This window comes from Chrysochloris asiatica, unplaced genomic scaffold (assembly GCF_000296735.1).
Source record: "Chrysochloris asiatica unplaced genomic scaffold, ChrAsi1.0 scaffold00074, whole genome shotgun sequence".
Lineage (NCBI taxonomy): Eukaryota > Metazoa > Chordata > Mammalia > Afrosoricida > Chrysochloridae > Chrysochloris > Chrysochloris asiatica.
This window is the reverse complement of record NW_006408592.1, coordinates 5,788,171-5,814,048: the sequence shown is the minus strand read 5'-3', so window position 1 is coordinate 5,814,048 and position 25,878 is coordinate 5,788,171. Positions and strand designations below refer to the sequence as shown.

The window sequence follows — 25,878 nt, the reverse complement described above, 5'->3', positions numbered from 1 at the left end:
AATACTCTGAAATGGCAAAGGAGTAGAATTTAAGAGATAGAAGCCAGAACTACTGAGCTAGAAGATAAATCTCTCAACACTATTAAGGTAGAAGAGCAAACACAAAAAAGGATAAAAAAAATCAGAGGAAAATCTAAGACTCATGTTGGACAACATGAAGAGGAATAAGTTAAGAATTATCAGCATTCCGGAACAGGACGAATCACACAAGTTCACAGAGGAGATAGTTGAAGAGTTTCTGCAAGAAAATTTCCCTATTATCCTGAAAAGTCAAAAGATAAGCATTCAAGAAGCTCAACGAACCCCAGGAAGGATAAGACCCTAAAAGACAATCACCAAGACATAAAATAATCAGCTCTCCAAAATCAAAGGTAAGGACAGAATCCTGAAAGCAGCTAGCGAAAAGAGAAGTGTAACATACAAAGGCAAGCAAATCCGATTAAGCTTGCATCTCTCAACAGAAACCATGCAGGCAAGAAGGCAATAGGGAAACATATATAAAACCCTGAAAGAAAAAACTTCCAACCAAGAATGCTCTACCCAGCAAAGCTGTCAATCAAATACAATGGTGTAATCAAAATATTCCAGGATAAACAGAAGCTAAAGGATTTTGCCAAAGCCAACCCTACATGAAAACCTTCCAAAGGAAGTTCTGTGGACTGAGAACCAACAAGAACAGACAACAACCAGAGAATGACGTATGTGGCAGCATCACCCTGAACTCAGTCAACAAATGGAAGAGTCAAGAGCAGAATAAAATTATAAGAACAGAGCATCTGGGAGGTCAGTCTATGATCAAAACAATTACAATGTGAAAGAAGGTAAACACAGAGGAACAGAGATCCAGGTGGTGAGAAGGTGAGGTAGATTACAGGATGAAATACTGTCTTAAATTGAGGGATGAATTAATGGAATATAAGGTAACCACAAAAGTGGTGTTGGGGTGGGGGGTTTAGTTCGGGTGTTGTGAAATCAATACAAGAAGGGGGACGAGGTGGAAGAACAAGACAGTTGGGGAACACTGAGACAGGTTTGCGTGTCCTAAGTAAATAGTGATACATGCTCAACCTTGGAACAACGGGGCTTTATGATGCAGGGATCTAGGCATAGTTTGAAGAGGGGAAATAATGCTAAAATGCTGGACTGTCTTATGAATATTGGTTTTCCTTGCCTACTGTTGTAAACACTTGAGTGGTATAGAAAGGAATGTTGGGAAACATGATTACAGAAAACTTATAAGCCCATCTTCAGCCTATAACTACTTGGAATACCTAAAATGGGTTCTACAGCTTGCCCAGTGAAATAGGCCTCTTGCAGAGTATAGGATCTTAGGTAGAACTTTCTGAAGTGGGACATTCCCACTAGCAAGGACAAGCAGACCAGCCTGGAGCAGCAAGAGCAACAGATGATACATCTTCAAAGAAAGATCATCAGGAAAAACCCAAAACAAAAATGTCAGCATGATTTCCTACTACAAGAATAAGCAAGCTGTTTGCCAGGAAGCCATCAAAGCAAGCAATAAAGTTCCTTCAGGACAAACTCCCCTCTAAGACTGAAACTCAAAGGGAACACATGAACAGGCATGTAAGCTTGCTGGTGACCATATTGGTCTACTGATGAGTGGAAGAGGGGGAAAGGCAGCAGTGAAGAAAGGGGCTCAGTTCAACCACTGTCCATTGACTCCTGTTGACCTAGAGATGAGAGAGAAAAGAGGAAGGGCTGGTTGGTCCAAAGTGTGGTAAGACCTAGGGACACTTGAACCCATGGACAAGGACATAGCCACGGAGGGTTAGAGCTGAGAGTGAAGCATCCAGCTGATATGAAGTGAGGGGAGATGCATAAGAACTTCAGACTTACAGACAGTACCCATTTGACCTAGCCTCAATGGCTTGACAATCAGAACTTGACTAGTGGAAGATTTAAAAAAAAAAAAAAAAAAAGAAGTTTTTTGATAAAGGAAACAAGGGTAAATTCATACAATTTGATGAACCTGACCTATACTCATGGAGGTTGTTGTTGTGTTGTTGTGAAGTGCCGTCGAGTCAATCCCCCAACAGTGATCCTGTATAGGGTTTCCAAGGAGTGACTGGTGAGCTTGAACCTTGTAGTTCAAATGGCTTTGCAGTCTGGTGCATTAACCCAAATCAGTTCCAACTTCTAGTGACCCTGTGCACAAGAGAATGAAACTGCCCAGTCTGGTACCATCCTTCCAATTTTTTTTTTACACTTGAGACCATTGCTGCTGTATAGTCACTGTGTCAGTTCATCTAGTTGGGGTCTCCGGTTTTCACTGACCCTCCTCACATAGATGGGTTCCCAGATTGATGTGCTGTTGGTCTAGGCTCCACCACTCATCTGTCAGTTTGTTATACTGTGATGGCTTTTGTGTTTCTGTGATGCTGGAAGCTATGCCTCTGGTATTTTAAATACCAGCAGGGTCACTGATGGTGGACAGGTTTCAGTGGACCTTCTAGACTAAGACCGACTAGGGAGAAAGAGAGGCTGACTACTTCTGAATGATTAGCCACTGAAAACTTGATGAATAGCAGCGGAAGATCCTCAGATTGGAAGGCACTCAAAATATAACTGGGGAAGAGCTGCCTCTGCAAAGTATAGTCGACCTTAATGATGTGAAGGAGCAAAGCTTTCAGGACCTTCATTTGCTGATGTGGCACAATGGCAAAATGGGAAGAAACAGGCAAATATCCATGAATTACTAGAGTGTGGACAGCCAAAGTATAAATCTGGGGCAATTGGAAGTCATGAAAAAATGAAATGGAACTTATAAAGATCCATATCATAGGCATTTGTGAGCTGAAATGGGCTAATATTGGCCATTTTGAATTGGACAATCATTACTCATATGCACGTTTAGGCTGAAGCTTTAGAAAATTAAATCCATCAAAACAACGTGGAAGGAATACACAGGGTTACTATACTGAAAATAATTGGTTGATGTTCAACCATTTCAAGAGGTAGCATGTGGCTAAGCACCAATGGTATTGAAGACATCAGTGTAGACTGCACTGAAGGCATGGATGAAAAATCAAGGCTTCAGGAATTGACAGAATACAAATTGAAATGTTTCAACAAACTGATGCAGCACTGGAGGCACTCACTTCTCTATGCCAAGAAATCTGGAAGACAGCTACCTCGTCATGTGATTGGAAAAGATCCATATTTATGCCCGTTTCAAAGAAAGATGACTCAATGGAATGCAGAAATTCTAAGGTGCACCTGAACCAAGCCGTGATATTTTCATTTATCTCATATGTAAATGAAAATAGAACACTAAATAAGGAAAAAGTAGAAAAATCAATGCATTTAAATTATGGTGTTGTTGAAGAATGTTGAAAGTACCATGTGGAATACCAGAAGAATAAATAAAGTTGTTTTGGATGAAGTACAGCCAGAGTGCTCCTTTGGAGTGATACTTCCTCTTTCCTTCTTTGGACATGGTGTCAGTAGTGATAAGTCCCCTGAGATGGACATAATGCTTGGTGGAATGGAGGGTCAGTGAAAAAGAGGAAGACCCCAAGTGAGATGGATTGATACAGTGGCCGCAACAATGGACTCAAATGTAATAATAATTTTGAGCATGATGTAGGCCCAGGCAGTGGTTTGTTCTGTTATGTACATGGTTGCTATGAATAGGAACCAACTTAATGGCATCCAACAACAATGTTTGTATGACAGTGTGTAAGATCATGTTATTTTATCTTGATTGCACTTTTTTGAAACAGCTGTGTGTTTTCATTAATATGAAATCATTTCTGTAAAAGATGGGAAATTTGAGGTCTAGAGAGTTCATGTGTCTTGCCTGAGGCTACACAACCAACTGTAGATAATTACAGCAAAGCTGTGATTTCATTTATTGTTTCATTGTGCTGTTAATTCCCTAACTTTATAGACATCTGTTGAGGGTTTGTCTGTGCCCAGTCACTATGGGGATATGAAGATCATAGTCTTGTCTTTTGGTCTTATTGGTTAGTTGACTTCAATTGATGAGAAGTAAGTCTTTTAATTCTTTAAATCTCCCCCAGCTCCCCTTCCCCTTCTCACAGATTCCCTGAGTCGTGAGATAAAATTAGTACTGAATGAATATCGTTTGAGACAAGATTTAGAAAAAAGTTTGGAAATAGTTCATAAGCCGTGGTATGGCACTCACTGTAGGATAAACACTAAACTGCAAGGTCCGCAGTTCAAACCCACCTTCTGCTCTCAGAAGCCCTATATAGGTTCACTGAGTCAGAACCTACTCAACAATACACAGCAGTGACAAGTGTAGGTAATTATGTCTGATTTGTTGTTGTTGTGAAGTGCCATTGAGTCGGTTATGACCCATGGCGATCCTGTGTAGGGTTTCCGAGGAGCAGCTGGTGAGCTTGAACCCCCAACCTTGCAGTTCAAATGGCTTTGCAGTCTGGTGCATATGTCTGATTTCAGGGGCCTGTAAATTCTAAGTTGTAATAGAAGAATAGACAAGATGGAGCAAGATTTTTGAAGTTAATGTAGGTCCTTATGACTGAGATGTGCTTACATCCTGGCCTTATATACAGTATTTCGCAGTGATTACAGATAGCCCAGTAGGTGAGAAAAACCTAAATTCTAGTTTTTAGTCCATTACCTACTAGCTGTTTTTGTTAAGTCCTGTTGAGTTGCTTCCAACTCATAGCAACTCTGTATAGGGTTTCTGAGAAGCAGCTGGTGGGTTTGAACTGCCGACCTTGTAGAATCAGTCCAGTGCTGATTCTATAGTGCCATGCCAGGAGTCCTAGCTGTGTGATATTAAATAACCTCATTGAACGTCACTTTTCTGTGTGTATGTAAAGTCTGTCGTTTCGGGCCTGAGCACTGTAGATACTTGATTCAATGTCTGTATAATGAATGAATAAATGTAATAGAGAAAATAACATTTGCCCAGCCTACTTTATTGGTTGTTGCAAATATCAGAAGAGACAAAACTAATATAATTTTTTTTGTGTTTCCTATTTTAGCCGCTGGACAAGGACACATAGAGTGTTTGCAGTGGTTAATTACAATGGGAGCAGACAGTAATATTACCAACAATGCAGGAGAGAAACCCAGTGATGTGGCTAAGAGGTATAGTATAGATCCCTATCTGCTTTGTTCTTTTTTGTTTTTAAAGCTTTGCATGCTATTTTGGACTCAGAAATTGCTGAGGATTGAATGAATGTACAGTACTAAGCCAAATGCGGACAGAATGAAACTTTTCAAGCTACTTTATCATTTGCCAGTATACCAACTCTTTTCTCTAAAGCAGTGATTGTCAATTGGGAAGTAATATTGCTTCTTTCTCTATGAGATTGAAAAGGTGCATTTGGAAAGTAAGGGGCTATTACAATGACTGGATACCATTATTTGACTTCTATGATGCCCCATCCAAGAATGCTAAACATCTTACAGTTCTCAGAACAGTGCTGTATAATGAAGAATTGTTCCACCCAAATGTTATAATATCCCTGTTGGGAAACATTAAGTGATAAAGAGGGAGTAATCCACATTAATGAAAAAAAATGAACTCCCCACCCACCCCCAAAGAAATCCACATAGGTTTTAAAATGTATATTGAAATTTATATTTGAATTAAACTGAACACCATTATTGAATACCATTGGCTCATTATATCACATTGTGTAGTATTTATAAAAGCCCTGGTAGAGTAGTGGGTTACTCTTTGGGCTGCTAACTACAAGGTCAGCAGTTCAAGTTCACCATGTGGTCCGTGGGAGAAAGATGAGGCTTTCTGCTCCTATAAAGATTTACAGCCTTGGAAATCCTATAAAAGGGTCAGCTTGAGGACTAGGGTGTGCCTGACCCAGGCCATTGTGTTTTCAATAGCCTCATATGGATGCGAAAGCTGGACAGTGAATAAGGAGGATCTTAGAAGAATTGATGCCTTTGAGTTGTGGTGTTGGAGGAGAATACTGAAAGTGCCATGGACTGCCGAAAGAACCAATAGATCTGTTTTGGAAGAAGTGCAGCCAGAGTGCTCCTTGGAGGCCAGGATGGCTAAGCTTCGTCTCTCCTACTTTGGACATACTGTCCGGAGGAAACAATCGTTGGAGAAGGATGTCATGCTGGGTAGGGTGGAGGGTCAGAGAAAAAGAGGAAGACCCCCAACGAGATGCATCAGCCAGGTGGCATCATTGATGGACTCAAGTGTGGCAGCGGTAGTGAGGTTGGCCCAGGATCAGACATTGTTTCGTTCTGCTGTGCATGGGGTCGCTATGAGTCAGTTCCGACTCGATGGCACCTGACAACAACAACAACAACAATGAGTCACTACCACCAATATGTATAAGGCATAGCTTAGACCATAGGACAAAAAAAATGCCCAAACCTTTTTATTTGAAAGCTGGGGGAAGAATAATTATTATAGAAGATGGAGAGATTTATGAAGAAAAGCTACAGGGGGACAGAATTTAGAGAAAGGTTATGGAAGACTATTTTCGTGGAAGCAGTATTTATGCTGACGACACTTGAAGGAGAAAGGGGTTGTTGGATAACACACCTTGTGATTCAAAACTGCTGGAGTCTACATTAAGAGTATGACATAGAAGTGGCAGATGAAGTTTGATAGGATGTAGGGCTGGTCCTTAAACAGTTGTGCAGGTTTGTTTGTGAGCTCCTGTTTCCTTAATACTTGTATGTTGGATTTCTTTGAAGTCTTGGAGAGTGGTTTTGCTGTATCAGGTACCCGGGATCCTTATCAGTTAACGATCACTTTGTTTTTGTTTTTCCTCTTTTGACACATAGGGCTTCCCTATATCCATGTCCTACTTCTGATGGAAGGACAGGACTATGATACTGATATAGGGGATCCCTGGTAGCACAATGGTTAAAGTCCTTGGCTGCTAACCAAAAGAGTGGTGGTTCAAACTCACTTGCTGCTTCACAGGAAAAAAGAAGTCTGCTTTTGTAAAGATTTACAGCCTTGGAAACCCTAGAGGCCAGTTCTTCTCTGCTCTATGGCGTTTATATGAACAGGAATCAACTAGACAACACATAACACTATGCTAGTGACTCAACCATTTTAGGAGCAAAACTTTAACTGAAGGTCAGTGATGAGGTGGCATAGTACAACTATGTGGGAAGAAAGCAGTTACTGGACACTAATGATAAGTAGTCATTTTAAAGACCCCGTCTTTTTTTTTTTTTTTTTTTCACTGTTTTATTGTGAATTATGTGATAGTTTACATGGGACATTAGTTTTACATTCATCCTATTGTGTATCGCTTCATTGCCATGGTTACAATCCCCTCCATGTGTCATCAAACAAACAAAGGGTATACCCTGAAAGCCTGCCCCCCTGTCATCAGTACACAGCCCCTCTTCCTCTCTGGTCTAAAGTCCCCAGTCACTCCATCTCTCCATGTCATCGTCTCTGCCTCCATCTCTGGTGTCACTGTTTCTCTGGATAGGGTTCCGCACTCCTCTCTTCTCCCTTGATGGTCCCATGGACCTCCGCTCCTGGACTGCAAAGTCAACCACTCCCCTCCTTTTGCTACAAAACGTCTACCTTTACATTTCCAACCCTCACAGGCAGTCCTGATAGCAATTATTCACTATTGTACTGCTAGAACCTTATCCCCATCTCCTTTCGTCAGCCCCGCCCAGACAGATTGGATACTACTCAATGGAGATTCTACCTTCCTCCACATCCTCTGGATCTAGACTCCCTCTTGAAAGCTTGTAAGCCAGTCACTTCTTGCCTTTGTAGTCCCCCCCACTTTGGGTAGCCAATGTCTAAGTTGCCCATCTCTGTCTACCTTCTGTATCGAGGGGGTGGGAATAAGACCCCATAATTTTTACTGGCAAAAATCCAACTAAAATAGGAGACTAATATAAAAGAATATTTAGTATAAATGTATCCTCACAACACAGCTGCTTAATTGAAAAGAAAACCTAGAGCTACTGCCTGGTAAGCTGTATTTCTTTGACCTTTTGCTGACATTGTTTGGATTGTAGAGCTAGTTCTGATTCCAGTTTTAGGGCTAACTATCACTTCATCCTGGAGTGGTGCTGTGGGTTAATGTGCCAGACTGCAAAGCCGTTTGAACAGCAAGGTCGGTGGTTCAAGCTCACCAGTCACTCCTCGGAAACCCTATACAGGCTCGCTATGGGTTGGAACTGACTCGACAGCACTTAACAACAACAACAACATCACTTCATCCAGGAGCTCCAGTAGTGTAGTGATTATGAGTTGGTCTTCCAACCTCAAGGTCGGCAGTTTGAAACTACCAGCTGTTCCACGGGAGAAAGATGAGGCTTTCTGCTCCTGTAAAGATTTATAGCCTTGGAAACCCTGTGCAGGGGCACTGTGAGTCGGAACCAATTCCACAGCACACCACTACCACCACCATCATAACTTTATCCTTCTTCAACCCAAAGCAAGGTTTTGGAAGTTAATGGAAAATTGTGATCTTTTCATCATGTTTTCTATTCTCTGCCATATCTGCAAAGCTTCTGGTAATTACTTTGGTTTTGAAGTTGTTCTGATTGCATGTGAATTTGCATATTTCCCTCAAGGTTTGCTAATTGAAATGCCTAATGCTTTCTTTTATGACATAGAGAATTACTGGCAACTATAGATATCCTATTTCGTTCACGTACATATGTAACTATACATACATATATATCATTACCTTTCACCAGGTGTAGCAAATCATTAAAAGCATTGTAATAAACATATGTAGGAAGTTGTAAGGCTAATAGAATTTATTGTTTCTGCTATTCAAATTGAAAATTCATGCCACCGAGTAGATTCTGACTCAGAGCAACCCTGTGTAGGGTTTCTGAGGTTGTAAAGCTTTACAGCAGCAGAAAGCCTCATCTTTTTCTGAGGGAGCAGCTGATGGGTTTGAACTGCCAACCTTGCAGTTAGCAGTGCAGTGCTTATCCTACAGCTCCACCAGAGCTCCTTTTTCTACTACTAGGCTATAGTATAACAGTTAAGATTTCCTGAGTACTTGCTTTATACCGTATTCAAAGATATATATAGCAATGCAACACTAACACCTGGCATTTTGATGCAGGAACAGGAAAGAAATACAGGTCAGAAATTATAGATGATCCTTGATCACACCCATGGTACTGAATTAGCCATGTGATACTGGTGTAAAGGCAGACAAATAAATAAGACAAAAATCGAGAGTCCAGAAGTAAGCCCACATATACATGGATAACTTAGTTTTGACAAAGATGCAGATAGTATATTGGAGGAATGATAATCTTTTCAGTAAATGGTCCTAGAAAAATTGGATAGCCATATGCCTCCCCCAAACCAAAAAGAGAAAAAAGAACCTCATTGGTGGTAAGCAGTACAGCTGGTGAGTTCAAACCACTGACCTTTGGGTTAGCAGCCAAGTGCTTAACCACTGTGCCATCAGTGCATAGTGTAGAGAGTGTAATTCCCTCAGTGAAGTGCAAACTATAGTTCCAATTAGAGGATGCCAGTGGAGTGCATTAATTACGGATTCTTTTCTACAGGTTTGCTCATTTGGCCGCAGTAAAGCTACTAGAGGGGCTACAGAAATATGATATTGATGAAGAGAGTGAAATTGATGAGAACAATATTAAGTTTTTTATAAACCATGGTGTTGAGGGAAGCACTGATGCCAAGGATGATTTATATCAGAGTGAGTCTGATAAAGCAGATGCCCGAAGTAAGTGTGCCTCTTTCACTGTGATTTCTCCTCTATGAGGTGCCATGACCACTTGTTCCCAAAAGATTGGAAACAATTCTTAAGAAAATAACATCTATAAAGTAAAGCAATTTGATATTTTTTTAGGAACCTACCATATAAAAATGTTTTGTACCAGAGGTTGTTGAACATGGTCTCTATCTCCCTAGGGGGGACATTAAATAAGAGAAAAAAATATGTAAGTGAATCACAGGAAATAGGGAAAGAGACATCTTAACAATGTCCTTGGCAAGTGATTTTTACAGATAATAATAGCAACAAATGTTTATTGATTGTCGTAGGTATTGGAGAAATAGTGATTGGTATAAAATCCCTGGCCTGCTGTGAAGCAGCTTACATTCATTTTGGTGGTGATGGTGGTCAGGGAGAAGCTGATGAGTGATTAATATGAAAATAGACATATGAAGAAGAGTGATGGAGATAGCAGTGGTGCTGCAGTAAAGACAGTTAGAGGAAACCTTGACACTTGAAAAAGAGACTCGAGAGTTGTTGTTAAGTGCGGTCATTTTGTTGTGACCTTGTATAGGGTTTCTGAGGAGCAGCTGGTGAGTATTAACTGCCGACCTTGAACTACAAGGTCTGAGGTTCAAACTCAGTGTAAATTATGTGAAGAGGAAGCACTATGTATAAAGGCTGTGAGGTGGAATTGAGCTTGATGAAAGTGGCAGAAGTAGCAGTAGTAAGAGGTTAGAGAAGTAAGTAGGGGTCTGATCAGATCAGATGGGACTTAGAAGGATTTTAAAGTTTTTATTAAATCAAAAGCCATTGGGGCCTTTTGAGGTGCAGAGTGATGAGATCTGATTTATGCTAAAAAACAATGTTAAGGGTAGGCTTGCAGAACTGATTAATGTAATTGCTGTTAATAAGTTATACGATTATAAAAGTTGATTTGGCAAAAATTGTTTGATAGATATGCTTGTAACAAAGGGGAAAAAATGAGAAAGAGTAGCTGCTGAGGCTGCTTAGGTACAACCAAATCCCTCATGAAATTTGTTTCCTTGGTGTGAAGATTTAGGGTCATGGTTTCATGGGACAGCAGAGTTAATTTTCCTAATTATGTGTTTAGTGTTTCTTTTCTACCTCTTGATTTGTTGCATGGAGTCCTGGTGTGGTGCTGTGGGTTAAAGTGCTGGACTGCCATGTCGGTTGAACTGTAACGTCAACAGTTCAAGCTCATCAGTCGTTCCCCAGAAACCCTCTACAGGGTCGCTATGGGTCAGAACCTACTTGACAGCACTTAACAACAACAACAATTTTTTGCATAAGGCCTGGGTTCTTAAAAACTTGCAAATGACCATCTAAGGCATAACAACACTGGTCTTTACTCACCTGGAGCAACAGACAAAGGAGGAGGAAATGAAAGGTGTGGCTAATTACCTACATGAACAACTGACTCCTTTGCCATGAATGAGACCAAAACTGGCTGGTGCCTGGCTACCGTTACTGGACATTTTGATAAAAGATTTCATAGACGAATCCTAATCAAAAGGGGGGAAATGTAGAACAGAATGAAAAAATTCTCATAAACTCCAGACTTTCTAGAGCCATGAAGAGTAGATGAACCCCTGAAACTATTGCCCTGAGGCAATCTTTAAACCTTAAACCAAAAGTATCCCCTATAGTCTTCTTGCAGTCTTGTTGGCGACTTTTGTGTGTGAGATAAATATTGGACTGAAAGGTCTGTTTGAACCACAAGATCAGTTGTTCAAACCCACCAGCTACTCCTTGGAAACCCTGTATAGGGTTGTTATGAGTCAAAACCAACTCAATGGCACTAATCAACAGTCAACAACAAAGTTTTATTAAAATCAAACAATAGTTTGTAAAGACTTTCTGCTTTGATCATTGTGTTCTTTGACAATAGCAACTTGAAAGATTAGATAGGAAATTTAGGAGCCAGTGAGTTAAAGGGGAAGGACAGTTCAAGAAGGGACGGTGAGAATGGTTGCAGAACTTGAAGAATCAATGTCACTGAATTTTGTGTGTAGAAATTGTTGAATTGGTGTATATTTTCAACAAATACACAACAAAAATAAACTGAATTCTAAAACAAAAAGAAAGCAATATTCTTTTAGCTGCTGGGTAGAGAATAGACTAGGGATGAGGTGGAAATAATTATATAGCGTTTCAGGTGGAGTATGGATTTGTGGAAACAGAGCATACCTACAAGTATAAGGTTAGGTGATGTTCCTAATATAATTTAAGTCTGTCAGATGTTGTTGTTGGTGCTAAGTGCTGTCATGTTGGTTCTTACTCATAGTGAACCCTGTGTAGGATTTGAACCACTGACTTTGTGGTTAGCAATTCAGTGCTTATCCTATAGCACCACACCAGCACAAGTTTACTGAATTAGAGTTGTGTAAGAACAGATGCAAACTGTCTCTGTACAGATTTCCAGGGGTTGTAGTCTTGGACTAGGGTGAAGATGAAGGAGATACTGATTTAGGACATATTCAGTAGGTAGAGGTAGTAAGATATTCTGATAGATTTGAATATGAAATATTAGAGAATGAGAATAATTAAGGATGATTCCTAGATTCTTGGCCTGGGCAAGAAAATGGATGGTTCAATAAAAGGTATCTTGAAAGAATGATCAACTCTGGATTGATTAGTAGGAAAGGCTTTTCATAAGTGGGATGTGGGTTTGTCTCGAAGAAGGGTAGCCAGAATAAGACAGGCAAAATGGATAAGGAGGGCATTCTATTCATCTAACGTGTACAAAGGGAACATTCCATTATATTTTAACTCTGTTTTTCTATGAAGTTTTGGAAGCCACCTTGTACTGGACTATAAACTGTGTGCAGAGTCTGAGGCTAAGGGCTATGATAGTGCATCAGAAAAACATCAGTTCTGCTCTGGTATTCAGCGTCCTGTGTCTACTCAATAAAAAGCTAGAAGTTACTGAAACTGTGCTTTATCAGTTGTTCTCTCCCTTTCATTATTTAACATGGATTTGTTGAGTGCTTGCTGTGTTATATTTGTTCGTTCTTTGGGAAATCCATGGTATGCTCAGTATTCTTTGTAAGCACGATAATTCAAAGGCATTTTTTCTTCTTTGGCCTTCCTTATTTACTTTCTAGCTTTTGCATGCATATGAGGTGTTTAAAATTATCATGACTGGGTCAGATGCATCTGAGTCTTCAAAGTGACCTCTCTACTTTAAAGAGACCTTTTGCAGCAGATTTGCGCAATGCAAGTATGTTGTTTGATTTCTAGACTGCTGTTACCATAGCTGTTGATTGTGGATCCATGTAAACTGAAATCCTTGACAATGCCAGTCTCTTCTCCATTTATCATGATGCTGCTTATTGGTCCAGTGATGAGGATTTTTTGTTTTTCTTTATGATTAGGTGTAGTCACTACTGAAAGCTGTAGTCTTTGATCTTCATTAGTAAGTGCTTTAAGTCCTCTTTGCTTTCAGCAACAAGGTTGTGTCAACTGTATTTCGCAGGTTGTTGATAATTCTTTCTCTAATCCTGACGAGAGACTCTTCTCCATATAGTCCAGGTTATTGGATTATTGCTCAGTATGCAGATTGAATAAATATAGTTTAAGGATATAACCCTGACAAACTTTTGCTGATTTAAAAACATCACAGTACTCCCCTTGGCTCATAGTTGTTATTGTTATGTGCCATGGAGTCAGTTCTGACTCATAGCGACCCTGTACAGGCTTTCCGAGGCTATAAATCTTTAAGGGAGCAGAAAGCGTCATCTTTCTCCCATGTAACTAACAGCTGGTAGTTTTGAACTGCTGACCTAGAGATTAGCAGCCCGATTCGTAACCACGACGCTACCAGAACTCCTTAGTAGAGGCTAAAAAATGTCACTTTTCCTCCTCTTAATCTCTAAGGAATGATTTTAGTTATTCCAGCAGGAAGAATTTGTAAAGAAATTGTATTCTGTAAGGAAAATTCCTAATTTATGTCAAATTTTAGAAGTTTTTAATTAAACAGTTCTTAAAACATTGTCAGGCAGAACCTCACTTTCCAGAGTTGAGTGGAAGTCTCCTCTCTGGTGAGTGCATGCAATCAAGGGAAGACCTCAAGATGCTGCCAGCAAAAACAGCCCATGCACGCCACAAAGTTAATGACCGCTTCACATTCAGGATATCCTCAAAGCTGTAGTTCACACAGCTTTATTTATGTTTTTTTTTTTTTTAATTGTTATTGAGATAGAATTAATATAAACACTACCATTGAGCTGATTCTGATATTAGGTGGTGTAGTGAACTATCTCATGTCTCTCACTAGCCATAATCTGTAATTCCCACCGAAAAGTGTTTCTGCCCTTCTGGGTCTGGGGTAAGAGAAGGTGGGAGAAGATGCTGATAGGATGACATGAATCAGCTGTAGATGTTAGCAGAGTTAATTGTTAATTGTACAAAGGTGAAAATCTAGCGTGGTTAGAACATTAACCATCTCAGAAGCAGGAGGTGGGCTCGCACGACCATCAGAGAAGAGCCAGCAGTAGCGCATGTCTGTAAGAACCCTGTGTATTGAACTTCCAGAGGAGTGACAGAGGAACAGCGGCAGCAGAACCAAGAGCCCAAGACGGAGCAGTGGGTTTCCCAGCCCACAGAGCAGTAAAGCTAAGTGACGCTGGGTAGGGGACTTGCTTGTAGAGTGGGTGCCTCCAGGCACTTAGTTGGGGGAGTTCATTTTGCTGACCTATGGAGCTAGAGCTGAATGCTTTCAGGCTGAGGCTTATGGTGGAGTGGTGTGTCTTGTGGACTTTTATCAGTCGCCTAAAAGATACTTATTAACATTCCCCAGGTAAAGGGAGGCCTGCCTATGGGCATGGCTGAGGAGAGTTTGTCCTGACTGAAAGCACTGTGCCTTGTGCAGTTTCTGTTCCTGACTTTAACCTGACTTATCAACTATTAGTATGCTGTCTGAGTTCTCTGTGGGTCTTGCAATGGACTCTTGTACCCAGTAGAGAAACAGAGTATCGTGGGAGGGATGGTTGATATCATTCGTTTCCTTTTTATTTTATTTTATTTTTGCAATTGGGTTTTTAAGAATTTAAATTGTTGCAGGAGCAGATAGCCTCAATTTTCTTCTGTGGAGAAGCTGGTGGGTTTGAACCAACAACTTTGCAGTTAGTAGCCCAATGCCTAACCCACAGTGCTACCAAAGCTCCTTATAATTTCTAAAGCATGCAATAATTTATCCCTTTAAAATGAATTTTTGTATAGGTAGACCATAAATCATTTCAGAGCATTTACCCCCCAAAAGAAAGCCCTTAACCCATTAGCAGCTTCTACTCCCTAATATGCTTTTTACCCCCATCCCTGTGGCGCTGTGGGTTAATGCGCCAGACTGTATAGTCGTTTGAACTGCAAGGTTGGTGGTTTAAGCTCACCAGCTGCTCCTCAGAAACCCTATACAGGGTCGCTATGACTTAGAACCAACTCGATGGCACTTAACAACAACAAGCAGCCATTAATCTACTTTTTATCTCCGTAGCTTTGCCTGTTCTGGGTTTTTTATATAAAAGGAATCATACTATATCTGGTCTTTTGTGTCTGCCTTCTTTCATATGTTTTAAAGGTTCATTGATGTTATGGCATAGGTCAGCATGTCATTCTTTAATTTTTTAAATCTGCAGGTAGGTTTACAATTAGGGCTAGTTTTAGTGTTAGAATGAAATTTATGTTTTATGGTTATTTTTAAGGTTAGGATAAGGTTTAGGTTTAGGGGTAGTTTTAGATGTAGGGGTTAGTATCAGGTTTAGACTGAGGGTAAGGGTTATAGTTAGGTTTAGGACTGTTCAGTGCAGTGAATTACTTCATATGATTATTTTACCCATAGTCTTTGTAACTCCTACCAACCACTGTTTTTGCCCTACTGGGTCTCAGTAAGAGACAATGAGAGAAGGTGTTTTGATAGGATGATACAATTCAGTTGTAAGTTATTAGCAGTTAATTGTGACTGTAAAACTTGGGACTCTTAATGTGTATAAAATGAGGCATCTCAGAAGTTGGAACAAAGGCTTTCACTACCATCAAGGAAGAAGCAGAGGGAGGAGTAGAGCACATCCTTTGAACCCTGAGAATCCATGAGCATTGAACCTTCTTGACCCAGGACAGAAAACGGTGACACCAGAGGAACAGCGGCGGCAGAGCCAGGAAGCAGACTAGGAGACAGAAGGGTAGTCTTCCTGGCCCCTGGAGCAAGTAAAGCTGAGTGCCTTTGGCAAGAGTTTCATTTGTTGTGTGGGGAGCCTCCAGGCACATAATTGGGGAGCTAGGTTTGCTGATCCATGGCCCTGGAGTCACATGCCTTTGAGTTGAGGCTTGTAACGGAGTGTCATGTCCTTTGGTCATTTATCAACATCTCTAAAAAGAGTTTTATAATATTGCCTGAGCAGGGCAGAGGCCAGGCCAAGAGTCACGGGCCAGAGAAAGACATGAATGACAAGAAGCTGTCCTGACTAAACTGTGTTGTAAACATTTCTGATGCTACATTGATGTTGTGATGTGCCGTGGAGTCGGTTATGACTCATAGCAACCCTGTACAGGTTTTCCGAGGCTGTAAATCTTTACAGGAGCAGAAAGCTTCATCTTTTTCCCACGGAACAGCTGGTAGTTTTGAACTGCTGACCATGAGGTTCGCAGTTCGATTCGTAACTACTACCCTACCATGATCATCCTACATTATAGCCTGTTAATTTTCGTAATAAACTCCATAACTGAGAATGGTGTCTGAGTTGTGTGTGGCCATTGCAATTACATTATCAAACCCTGATGAGAAGTAGAGACTGCTGGGGAGAGAAATGGTTGGTGCTATATTTTTTTTTTTTTGCAGGTTGATATTAGTGTTAGAGTTGGTATTAGGTTGTATTTGGGTTAGAGTTAGATTTGCTTCTAGGGTTAGTGTTAGGTTTTGGTTTAGGATAAGGGTTAGGTTTTTATGTAAATTGTACCTTTAATATTAGGGTTAGGTTTAAGTTTTATGTTTAGTTTTAAGGTTTGGGTTAGCAAAAAACAAACAAAAAACCCAGTGCCATTGAGTCAATTTGATCACATAAGTACTCTATAGGACATACTAGAACTGCCCCATGGGATTTTTGATACTAATGCTTTACGGAAGTAGATAGCCTGATCTTCCTTCCATGGAGTGAGTGGAGGGTTTGAGCCACTGACTTGTCTGTTAGCAGCCCAAGAGTTATTCCACTGTGCGATCAGGGCTTCACATTTTAGCTGTTTTGAATAATACTGTTACACATATTTGTGTACAAGATTTTGCATGGATGTATGGCTTCATTTCATCTGGATACATGTCTAGGAGTAGACTCTCTGGGTCATTTGGTAATTTGTTTAACCTTTTGAGGCACTCCCAAAGTGGCTACACCACCAGCACTCTGTTAGGGTTCCAGCTTTTCAATACTTTCACCAACACTTCATACTTACTGTTTTTTCGATTGTAGCCCGTTTAGTGGATGTTAAGTGGTTCCTCACTGTAGTTTTTTTTTGTGTGTGAAATCATAATTACTTTTATTTTTTTTCTGCCATTTATTTTCTATGTTTTCGATTGCTTTTTAAAAAATGTTTTATTGTGAATTATGTGATAGTTTACATGGGAGAACATTAGCTTTGCATTCATCCTATCATATATCATTTCGTTGCCATGGTTACAATCCCCTCCATGCATCATCAGCCAACCAAAGGGTATACCCTGCAAGCCTGCCCCCCTGGTCATCAGCATACATCCCCTCTCCCTCTCTGTGTCCAAAGTCCCCAACTGCTCCATCTCTCCACATCATCTTTGCCTCCATCTCAGACATCACTGCTTCTCTGGGTAGGGTCCCGCTCTCTCCACTCTTCTCCCTTGATGGTTCCAGGGACCTCTGCTCCTAGATTGAAAAGTTAATCACTCCCTTCCTTGCTACAAAATGTCTACCTTTACATTTCCAACCCTAACAATCAGTCCTGATAACAATTATTCACTATTGTATCACTAGAAACTCGTTGGCATTTCCTTTCTTCAGCCCCGCCTAGAGAGATTAGATACTACTCAATGGAGATTCTACCTTCTTCCACGCCCTCTGGATCTAGGTTCCCACTTGAAAGCTTGTAAGCCAGTCACTTCTTGCTTTTGTAGCTCCCCCCTCCCCCCAATTTGGGGAGCCAATGTCCAAGTTGCCCATCCCTGTCTACTCTGTGTATGGAGGGGGTGGGAATGATCCTTGTTGTAAAGATTTGTTCCCTCTTTTGAGCTACTGCATTCTTAGGTGTAGGTTCCTCACTGTAGTTTTGATTTGCAGTTTCTTAATGAGTAATGATGGTGAGCATCTTTTCATGTACTCATTAGCCATTTATGTATGCTATTTAGAGAAATATCCATTCAAAGCCTTTATCTAATTTTTAATTGGGTAGCATATCCTTCTGTTATTAACTTATAACAGTCCTGAATACAAGTCCCTTATCAGATAAATGATTTACATATATTTTGTCCCATCTTTGCACTTTTTTAGTGGTGGTCTTTGAAGTTCAAAAGTTTGTTTTTATTTAAAAAATCTATTAAATTTTTGTATTGTAGTGAAATATATACAAAAAGACTTCAAAATTTATGGGTCATTTCTGTTTCAGTCCATTTTTCAAGAACTTTTTTATTTTGGTATGGCAGAGAAAGCATGTTTAATTTTTTTTTTTTTTGTATTTTTGCAAATGTGTTTACAGATTCAAAATAAAAAATAATAATAATAACTTTGTTGTAAGCATACACAACAAAGCATACTCTGATTTCACCAGTTTCTCCATAGTGCCAAGGATTACGTTCTATAAGTTGTGCAACCATCACCACCCTTACTTTCTGAGCTGTTTCTCCTTCATTGTGTGTAGGTCTTCAGTGAACATTTCTGGTTATTACCACCCTTACTTTCTGAACTGTTTTCCTTCATTGTGTATAGGTCTTAAGTAAACATTGCTGGTTATTATTTTTCACTAGATTTTAACTGCAGATCTCAACTTGAGCCAATATTTGTTGGCAGTTGTTGGTCAGATCTTGAGTATTAGCTGTAACTTTACCACTTCTCATTTCTAAGTTTGGGTAATGTTTTCTTTTATTAAGGATTTTCTAGGCTTGTACTTATTATTATTTTTTTAACTTTTATTGTGCATTGAGTGATAGTTTACATGGGAGAACCGGTTTTACACTCAGCCTATCATATTTTGTTTTGCAATGATTACAATCCTCTCCATGCATCATTGATTAACAGTATTTGCTTCTATTCTGTTTTTGTTTTTTGATGTACACAGAAACTTGGGAGAAATATATAATTGTTTAAATAACCAAAGTGCACAATCTGCAAGCCAGGCAGCCTCCTGGCCGCCAGCACGCAGCCTTTATCTTTCTATAGGTTTAGAGTTCTCAGCTGCTTGATCTCTCCAGCCATCGCCTCTGCCTCCATCTCAGGTATTGCTGCTTCTCTGATTAGGGTCCCATGTTCCATTCATGGTTCATGTGCTTCTCTCTTGATGGTCCTTGGTTCTTCTGTTCCTGGAATGTAGGTTAACTACTCTCCCCCCTGCCTTTTGTTACACATCTTCTACCTTTACAGTTGTGACAGTCACAATTAGTCATGATAACAATTACTCACTATTGAATCAAAAGAATCCTATCCCCATCTCCTTTCATCAGAACCATCTAGACAAAATGAAAACTGTTCAGTGGGGATGCTACCTTCTCCCACACTCTCTGAAACTAAACTCCCTCTTCAAAATTTATAAGCTAGCCATTTGTGCCTTTAAAGCCCCCACCCTCCTCCACTTTTTAGGTAGCCAGTGTCTAAGTTGCCCATCCCTATAAACCCTGTATACAGAAGGGATAGGCATGATACTTGATGTGAAGACTCCTTCCCTCTCTGTTGGTATTTTGAGCTACTACATCCATCAGTATAGGTCAAGTTCATCAAATTGTAGCAATTTACACCTGCTTCCTTTATCAGATTTCTTTATCTTCCTCTAGTTGAGTTCTGTTTATCAGGCCATCGAAGCTAGGTCAGATGAATACTATCTGCAAATTTGGGCATTCTTGTGTGTCTCCCCACGCTTCCGATCAGCTGAACCCGTCATTGTCACCTCTAGCCCTTTGGGGCTAGGTCAGTGTCCATGAGCTCAGGAGTTCCATATCTCCCCAAACTTCAGACCAACCAGCCCTACCTTTTTAATCTTAAAGTCATCAGGAGTCTATAGAATGTGGTCGAACTCAGCCCCTATCTTCATTACTGGCTTTGCCCCATTTCTACTCACTTGTAGACCAATGTGGTCACCAGCGATCTTACAAGCCTACTCGTGTATTCCCTTTGAGTTTCAGTCTTGGAGGGGGATTTGTCCTGAAGGGACTTGATTGCTTGTCTTGAAAGCTCCCAAGCAAACAGCTTGCTTGTTCTTTTGTAATAGCCAAACAGACTGCTGTTTTTGTTTTTAACTGCTGATCTTTCTTTGAAGAAGTATATCTGTTCTTCTAGTTGCTCCGGGCTGGTCTGCATGTCTTTTGAAGTGGGAACCACCTCAGAAGCTTCTGAATGGGGCTCAGGATTCCACCTATGGTCCTATACACTACAAAGGCTGTGCGCAAAAAGCTTATTTCACTGGGCAAGTTCTAGAATCCCTTTTAGGTATTCCAGTCAGTTACAGGCTGAAGATGGGCTTACAAGCTTTCTGTCATCATGTTTCCTGATACTCCTTTCTATCCCACTCAAGTGTCTAATTTACAATACTAGGCAAGGGAAACGAATATCCATAAGATAGTTAAGCATCTTAAAATTATTTTCCCTCTTTTACCGATTCAGACAAGGCCTTGATTCCTGTATCACAGAGCCCTGTTGTTCCAAGGCTGAGCATACATCACTATTTACCTCTGCCCCACTTAGCCCATGCAAACCTGCCTCAGTGTTCCCCTATCTACCTTGTTCTTCTACACCCTCCCCCTTCTTGTGTATTGCCTTCCCTTTCCTTGTATGTTGCCCTCCTCAACACCCAAGCTAGGATGTGTCTATCCCCTAACCTGTGCTTTATCGTCTCATCCCTCCCATCCCTGGTAATCATCAGAGAATTGTTTTTTTTTTCTTTTAATATGGCTATCATTTCTTAAGCTTTTATAATAATGGCTTTATGCAATATTTGTTTTTTTGTGACAGACTTATTTCACTCAGCATAATGTCCTCAAGGTTCATCCATGTTATGTGTGGTTTGCAGCATCACTGTAATTCTTCAAGCTAACATAATATTCCATTGTGTGTATGTACCAAAGTTTGTTTATCCATTCTTCCATTGGTGGACACTTAGGCTGTCCCCATCTTTTAAATATTGTGAATATTGTTGCTATGAACATTGGTGTACATAGTGTTCTTTTCCTATTCTTGTTATGGCTCATATTTCTTGTGGATATATACCAAGTAGAGGACTTGCTGGATCATAAGGTATTTCTATTTCCAACCTTTGAGGAAGCGCCATACTGTTTTCCAGAGTGGTTGAAACATTTTACATTCCCATCAGTAATGTAGGAGTGTCCCAGTCTCTCCACATTCTCACCAGTATTTATTGCCCTCTGCTTTTTTGACCTTCACTGTTATTGCTGGTATGAGATGATAACCATGTTGTTTTGATTTGCATCTCTCTGATGGCTAATGATCGTGAACATTTCTTCATGTTTCTTGGCTGCCTGAATGTCTTGCTTGGTGAAGTGTCTGTTCATGTCCTGTGCCCATTTTTTAATTGGATTATTTGTCTTTTTCTTCTAGAGGTGTTATAATTTCATATAGATTTTAGAGCTTCCTCCCTTGTTTGATATGTCATTACAAAAGATTTTTTTCCTGTTCTGTGGGCTCCCTTTATACTTTCTTGGTGAAATCCTTTGATGCGCATACATTCCTAATTTTTAGAATGTCCCAATCATCTATTTTGGCTTCTTTTGTTTGTGCAATTCTCAAAGTTTCATAGTGTATGTATGCCCTGTATTAGAGCCCTTAAATTTGTCCCTAGTTTTTCACTGATGACCTTTATAATTCTGGGATTTACATTTAGGTCTTTAAACCATGTTGAGTTGTTTTTTTGTATATGGTGTGAGATAAATGTCTTGTTTCATTCTTTTTCATATCAATTTCCGGTTCTGCCAGCACCATCTGTTGAAGAGACCATCTCCCCTTCATTTAATGTTATTTGGCCCTTTATCAAAGATCAGTTGGCTGTATGTAGATGGGTTAATTTCTGGATTCTTGATTCTGTTCCATTGATCTATATATCTTGCATTGTACCAGTACTAGGATGCTTTGACCACTGTAGCCATGTAGTAAATTTTGAAATCAGGGAGTGAGAGGCCTCTAATTTTGTTGTTGTTCTTAAGCAGTGCTTTGCTTATCCGGTTACTCTCTCCTTTCCATATTAAGTTTGTAATGTTTTTTTCCATGTCTTTAAAGAATGTCATTGGAATCTGGATCTGGGATTGCTTTGGGTAGTATTGACATTTTCACAATGTTATGTCTTCCTATTCAGGAACATGGTATATACTTCCATGTTTGTAGGTCTCTTTTAGTAGTGTTTTAGTTTTCTTTGTATAGGTGTTTTGCTTGTCTGGCTAGATTTATTCCTAAATATTTCATCCTTTGGGCAGCTATTGTAAATGGCATTGTTTTTCTAATTTCTTATTCAGCATTGTCGTTATTAGTATAGAGGAATCTGACTGATTCTTGTATGTTGATCTTGTACCCTGCCTCTGTGCTGAATCTTCCAATGAGTTCTAGTAGTTTTTTGCTGAGTCTTTGGGGTCTTTAAGTATAGCATCATGCCATCTGCAAATAGAGAAGAGTGAGTGTTACTTCTTTGCCCATTTGGATGCCTTTCATTTTCCTATCTTGCCTTATAGCTCTGGCTAAGACTCCCAACACAATAGTGAATAGGAGTAGCGATAAAGGGTATCCTTGTCTGGTTCCTGTTCGCAAAGGGAGAGCTTTCAGTTTCTCCCCATTGAGCATGATGTTGGCTGTTGGTTTTGTATATATGCTTTGAATTATGTTGAGGAATTTCCCTTCAGTTCCTTCTTTGTTTAGCATTTTTATCATGAATGCATGTTGGATTTTGTCAAATGCCTTTGTATGTCTGTCTCTCTGTGTGTGTGTATATATGTATATATATATATAGGATTATATTGTTTTTATAACATTGAACTATCCTTGCATCCCTGATATGAATCCCACTTGCTTGTGATGTATTATTTTTTTGATGTGTTGTTGACTTCTGTTGGCTAGGATTTTGTTGAGGTTTTTTGCATCTATGGACATGAGAGATATTGATCTGTAATGTTCTTTGTTAGTGATGTCCTTCCCTGGTTTTGGTATGCGGGTTATGGTTGCTTCATAAAATGTATTAGGACGTTTTCCATCCTTTTCTATATTATGGAATAATTTGAATAGAACTGGGGACAGCTCTTCCCTGAATGTTAGTGAAGCCATCTAGACCTGGCTTTTTTTTGGTTGGAAGTTCTGTAATGACTTGCTCAGTTTCTTTTGTTATAGGTCTGTTCAAGTTTTCCACTTCACTCTGTGTAAGTTTAGGTAGGTCGTGTTTTTCTAAAAAAAAGTCTCCATTTTCAATAATTGGATGAATGTATGTTGGTATATTATTAAGCTTTCTGATTGCCTCTTGGTAGATGTGACCAGGAGATGGGCTTCTCTTTTCACTTGTTTTATTACTCAACTGAGAGTAATTTTAGCTATCTCTTCTGCTCTGGTGTTAAGCAGCTGGTATTGACTTGCCTAGATGATGGGATTTTATAGGGTGTGATTGTAGCTTGACTATATGACTGCAGTTGCTGTCTATTCTTAGGTAATGTAGGGTGAGGAAGAGCCCCCTCCCCCAAGATAAAAGGGATACCTAAAAAAACAACAACATACAAAACCAACAGATTGGACAGACACTAAAGTCTATAGTTGCCACACACACACACACACACACACACACACACACACAACATAGCAAAATATGAATAAGACTTTAATGCCCATTTTTCAACTTCTTGCCTTCAAGACCACCTGAGAAGTTTCAAAATGTTCCTGTTGCTCCTTATGGCCCTCTTTACGTTTTTGCTTCTCTGACTTCTCCTCAATCCCTTTCAGGTGTTACTTCTAGCTGAGAAATAGCCCAGGGCTGGCCAGAGTCATTTTGGAAGACACTCCCATTTTAAGCTGTTCCTGTTGACTCATCCCCCTTCTTGGATTCTGGGTCCTGTGGTCTTTGCTGAGCAGAGTCATTTACCTGCATAGTAGAACCCTCTGGGGATTGGGAAGTATCTACTTGTTCATGGACCCCCCCTCTAGTCCCCAGAGTGAAGGTATGCAGACAGAGAAAGATTAGTGAATTGAAAAACATGTTCACACTTTTATCTCTGACAGTCTGTCAGACCTCTGTGATGGGAGTGCACTCTTGATCTTATGTCTGCTCAGTCCTGCTCAAGATGGTAGCCGCAAATCAGAAAGCACCACTTTTCTTGTTTCTGCTACAATTTTGAGACATTAGATTTTGTCAGAGTATCTACAAGGGGCTGATTACATTTCTTGTCATCCCAGATCTCCTGGAATGGAACCTTGATTTATTGAAATAAAGTCTGTCTTCCTGGAGCTAATCCCATTAATCCTAGTTCTTATGTTTGAGAACCTTGTAGAACATGTCTTTCAAAACATAGCCTTTCAAATAATAAAGAAATTATACAAGCTCAATTGCTATAATTCTTTAACGTATTTTTAAAAACTTCCCTCCACCATATTGCTTGCTAGTAGTTGTGGTTTTTAAACGTGTCTGCTCATCAGAATTATATGAGGAGCATTTACTCAATACACATAACTGTGTTTGTATGACTGAGATGGGGCCCAAACATCTACATTTTTCAAAAACAACCAGTTGATTCTGATGCCTAACCTGATTTGGAAACTGCAGTTCTAATCTATGGACAGATAAATGGGAGAAGAGACTGTAATTTGCCAAATTGATTCTGAAAAGCCAGGTTTCTCAACCTGTGAACTATTGTCACTTTGTGTTAGATGATTCTTTGTTGTGGGAACTTATCCTGTACATTGTAGGCAGCTTTGTAGCTCACTAACCATATCCACTAGATGCCATGAGCACTCGATCTCTAGTTGTGAAAAGCAAAACAGTCTCCAAGTACTGCAAAATATACCCTGGAGGAAGAAAAATTACTGCCTTAAAGGATGGAAAACTCAGTTTTGATAGTTGGGGAATAGCTAAAAGCAGCTCTATGCATAGTACTCCGCTTCGTATTCCTATGTAAGTGACTAATCACAGAATTTGGGGACTGGGTTAGTTCTGATTTATTTTAAATACTAAGTATATTTCAGTTTTTCTTATTTCTTGACATAGTCCATTATGCAGGGCCTGTATTCATAATATTTATCATCATAGCAATCTGAGATATACTTTAATGATAGACAAAGTATCTCTAGGTATTTCATTGCTTGTTCATTCGGATAATCCTGTAACTGACATTTCTCTTTTTGTGAGTATGACCCCCTTCCCCTGTGCAGATATTCCTATGCCTTTAGAGCAAGAATATGCTCCATAAGATCAGTAGTACCGTATGAGCACAAGTTGATACCTATCTGAATCAGGTTCCTGTTCTACTCTATCTTGCAGTGAGAGCGTATAAGAAAATTGTAGAATTGAGACACCTCCTAGAAATTGCTGAGAGCAACTATAAACACTTGGGAGGAATCACAGAAGAAGATCTAAAGCAGAAGAAAGAACAGCTCAAATCTGAAAAGTAATGTCCTCAAAACTTTAATGGTTTGATGTTAGCTACTCCTTTCAGTACCCTGTGAGAGTTTGTTGACCAGCAACTTGTTCTTTTATCCTCACTAAAAGGTGTTTGACGGAGCTTTGGTTGTAAGTGGTTAAGTTAACTGAGAGCTTGGTAATTTTAACCCACCAGCCACTTTGAAGGAGAAAGATGTGACAGTCTGTGTCAGTAAAGATTTACAGTCTTGGAAACCTAGTGGGGAAGTTACATTTTGTCCTACAGGGTATCTGTGACTTGCATTCAACTTAATGGCAATGGGTAAATGGTGTTAAATGGTGTTAAGACCATCCTGTTTTCTTCCTAAACCTACAAATGGAAGAATTAAGATATATATATATA

At 39.8% G+C, this 25,878-nt stretch overlaps 1 protein-coding gene across 1 annotated transcript in view; it reads left to right on the top strand.

Annotated features, from left to right (window-relative positions):
* Positions 1-25,507, top strand: part of ANKRD42 (ankyrin repeat domain 42) — a 66,791-nt gene extending 41,284 nt beyond the window's left edge. Inside the window, exons 8-10 of the mRNA XM_006864975.1 lie at positions 4,998-5,103; positions 9,514-9,689; positions 25,377-25,507. Coding sequence (XP_006865037.1) covers positions 4,998-5,103; positions 9,514-9,689; positions 25,377-25,507 — 413 coding nt within the window. The remainder of the gene's footprint in view (positions 1-4,997; positions 5,104-9,513; positions 9,690-25,376) is intronic.
* Positions 25,508-25,878: the final 371 nt, after the last annotated feature.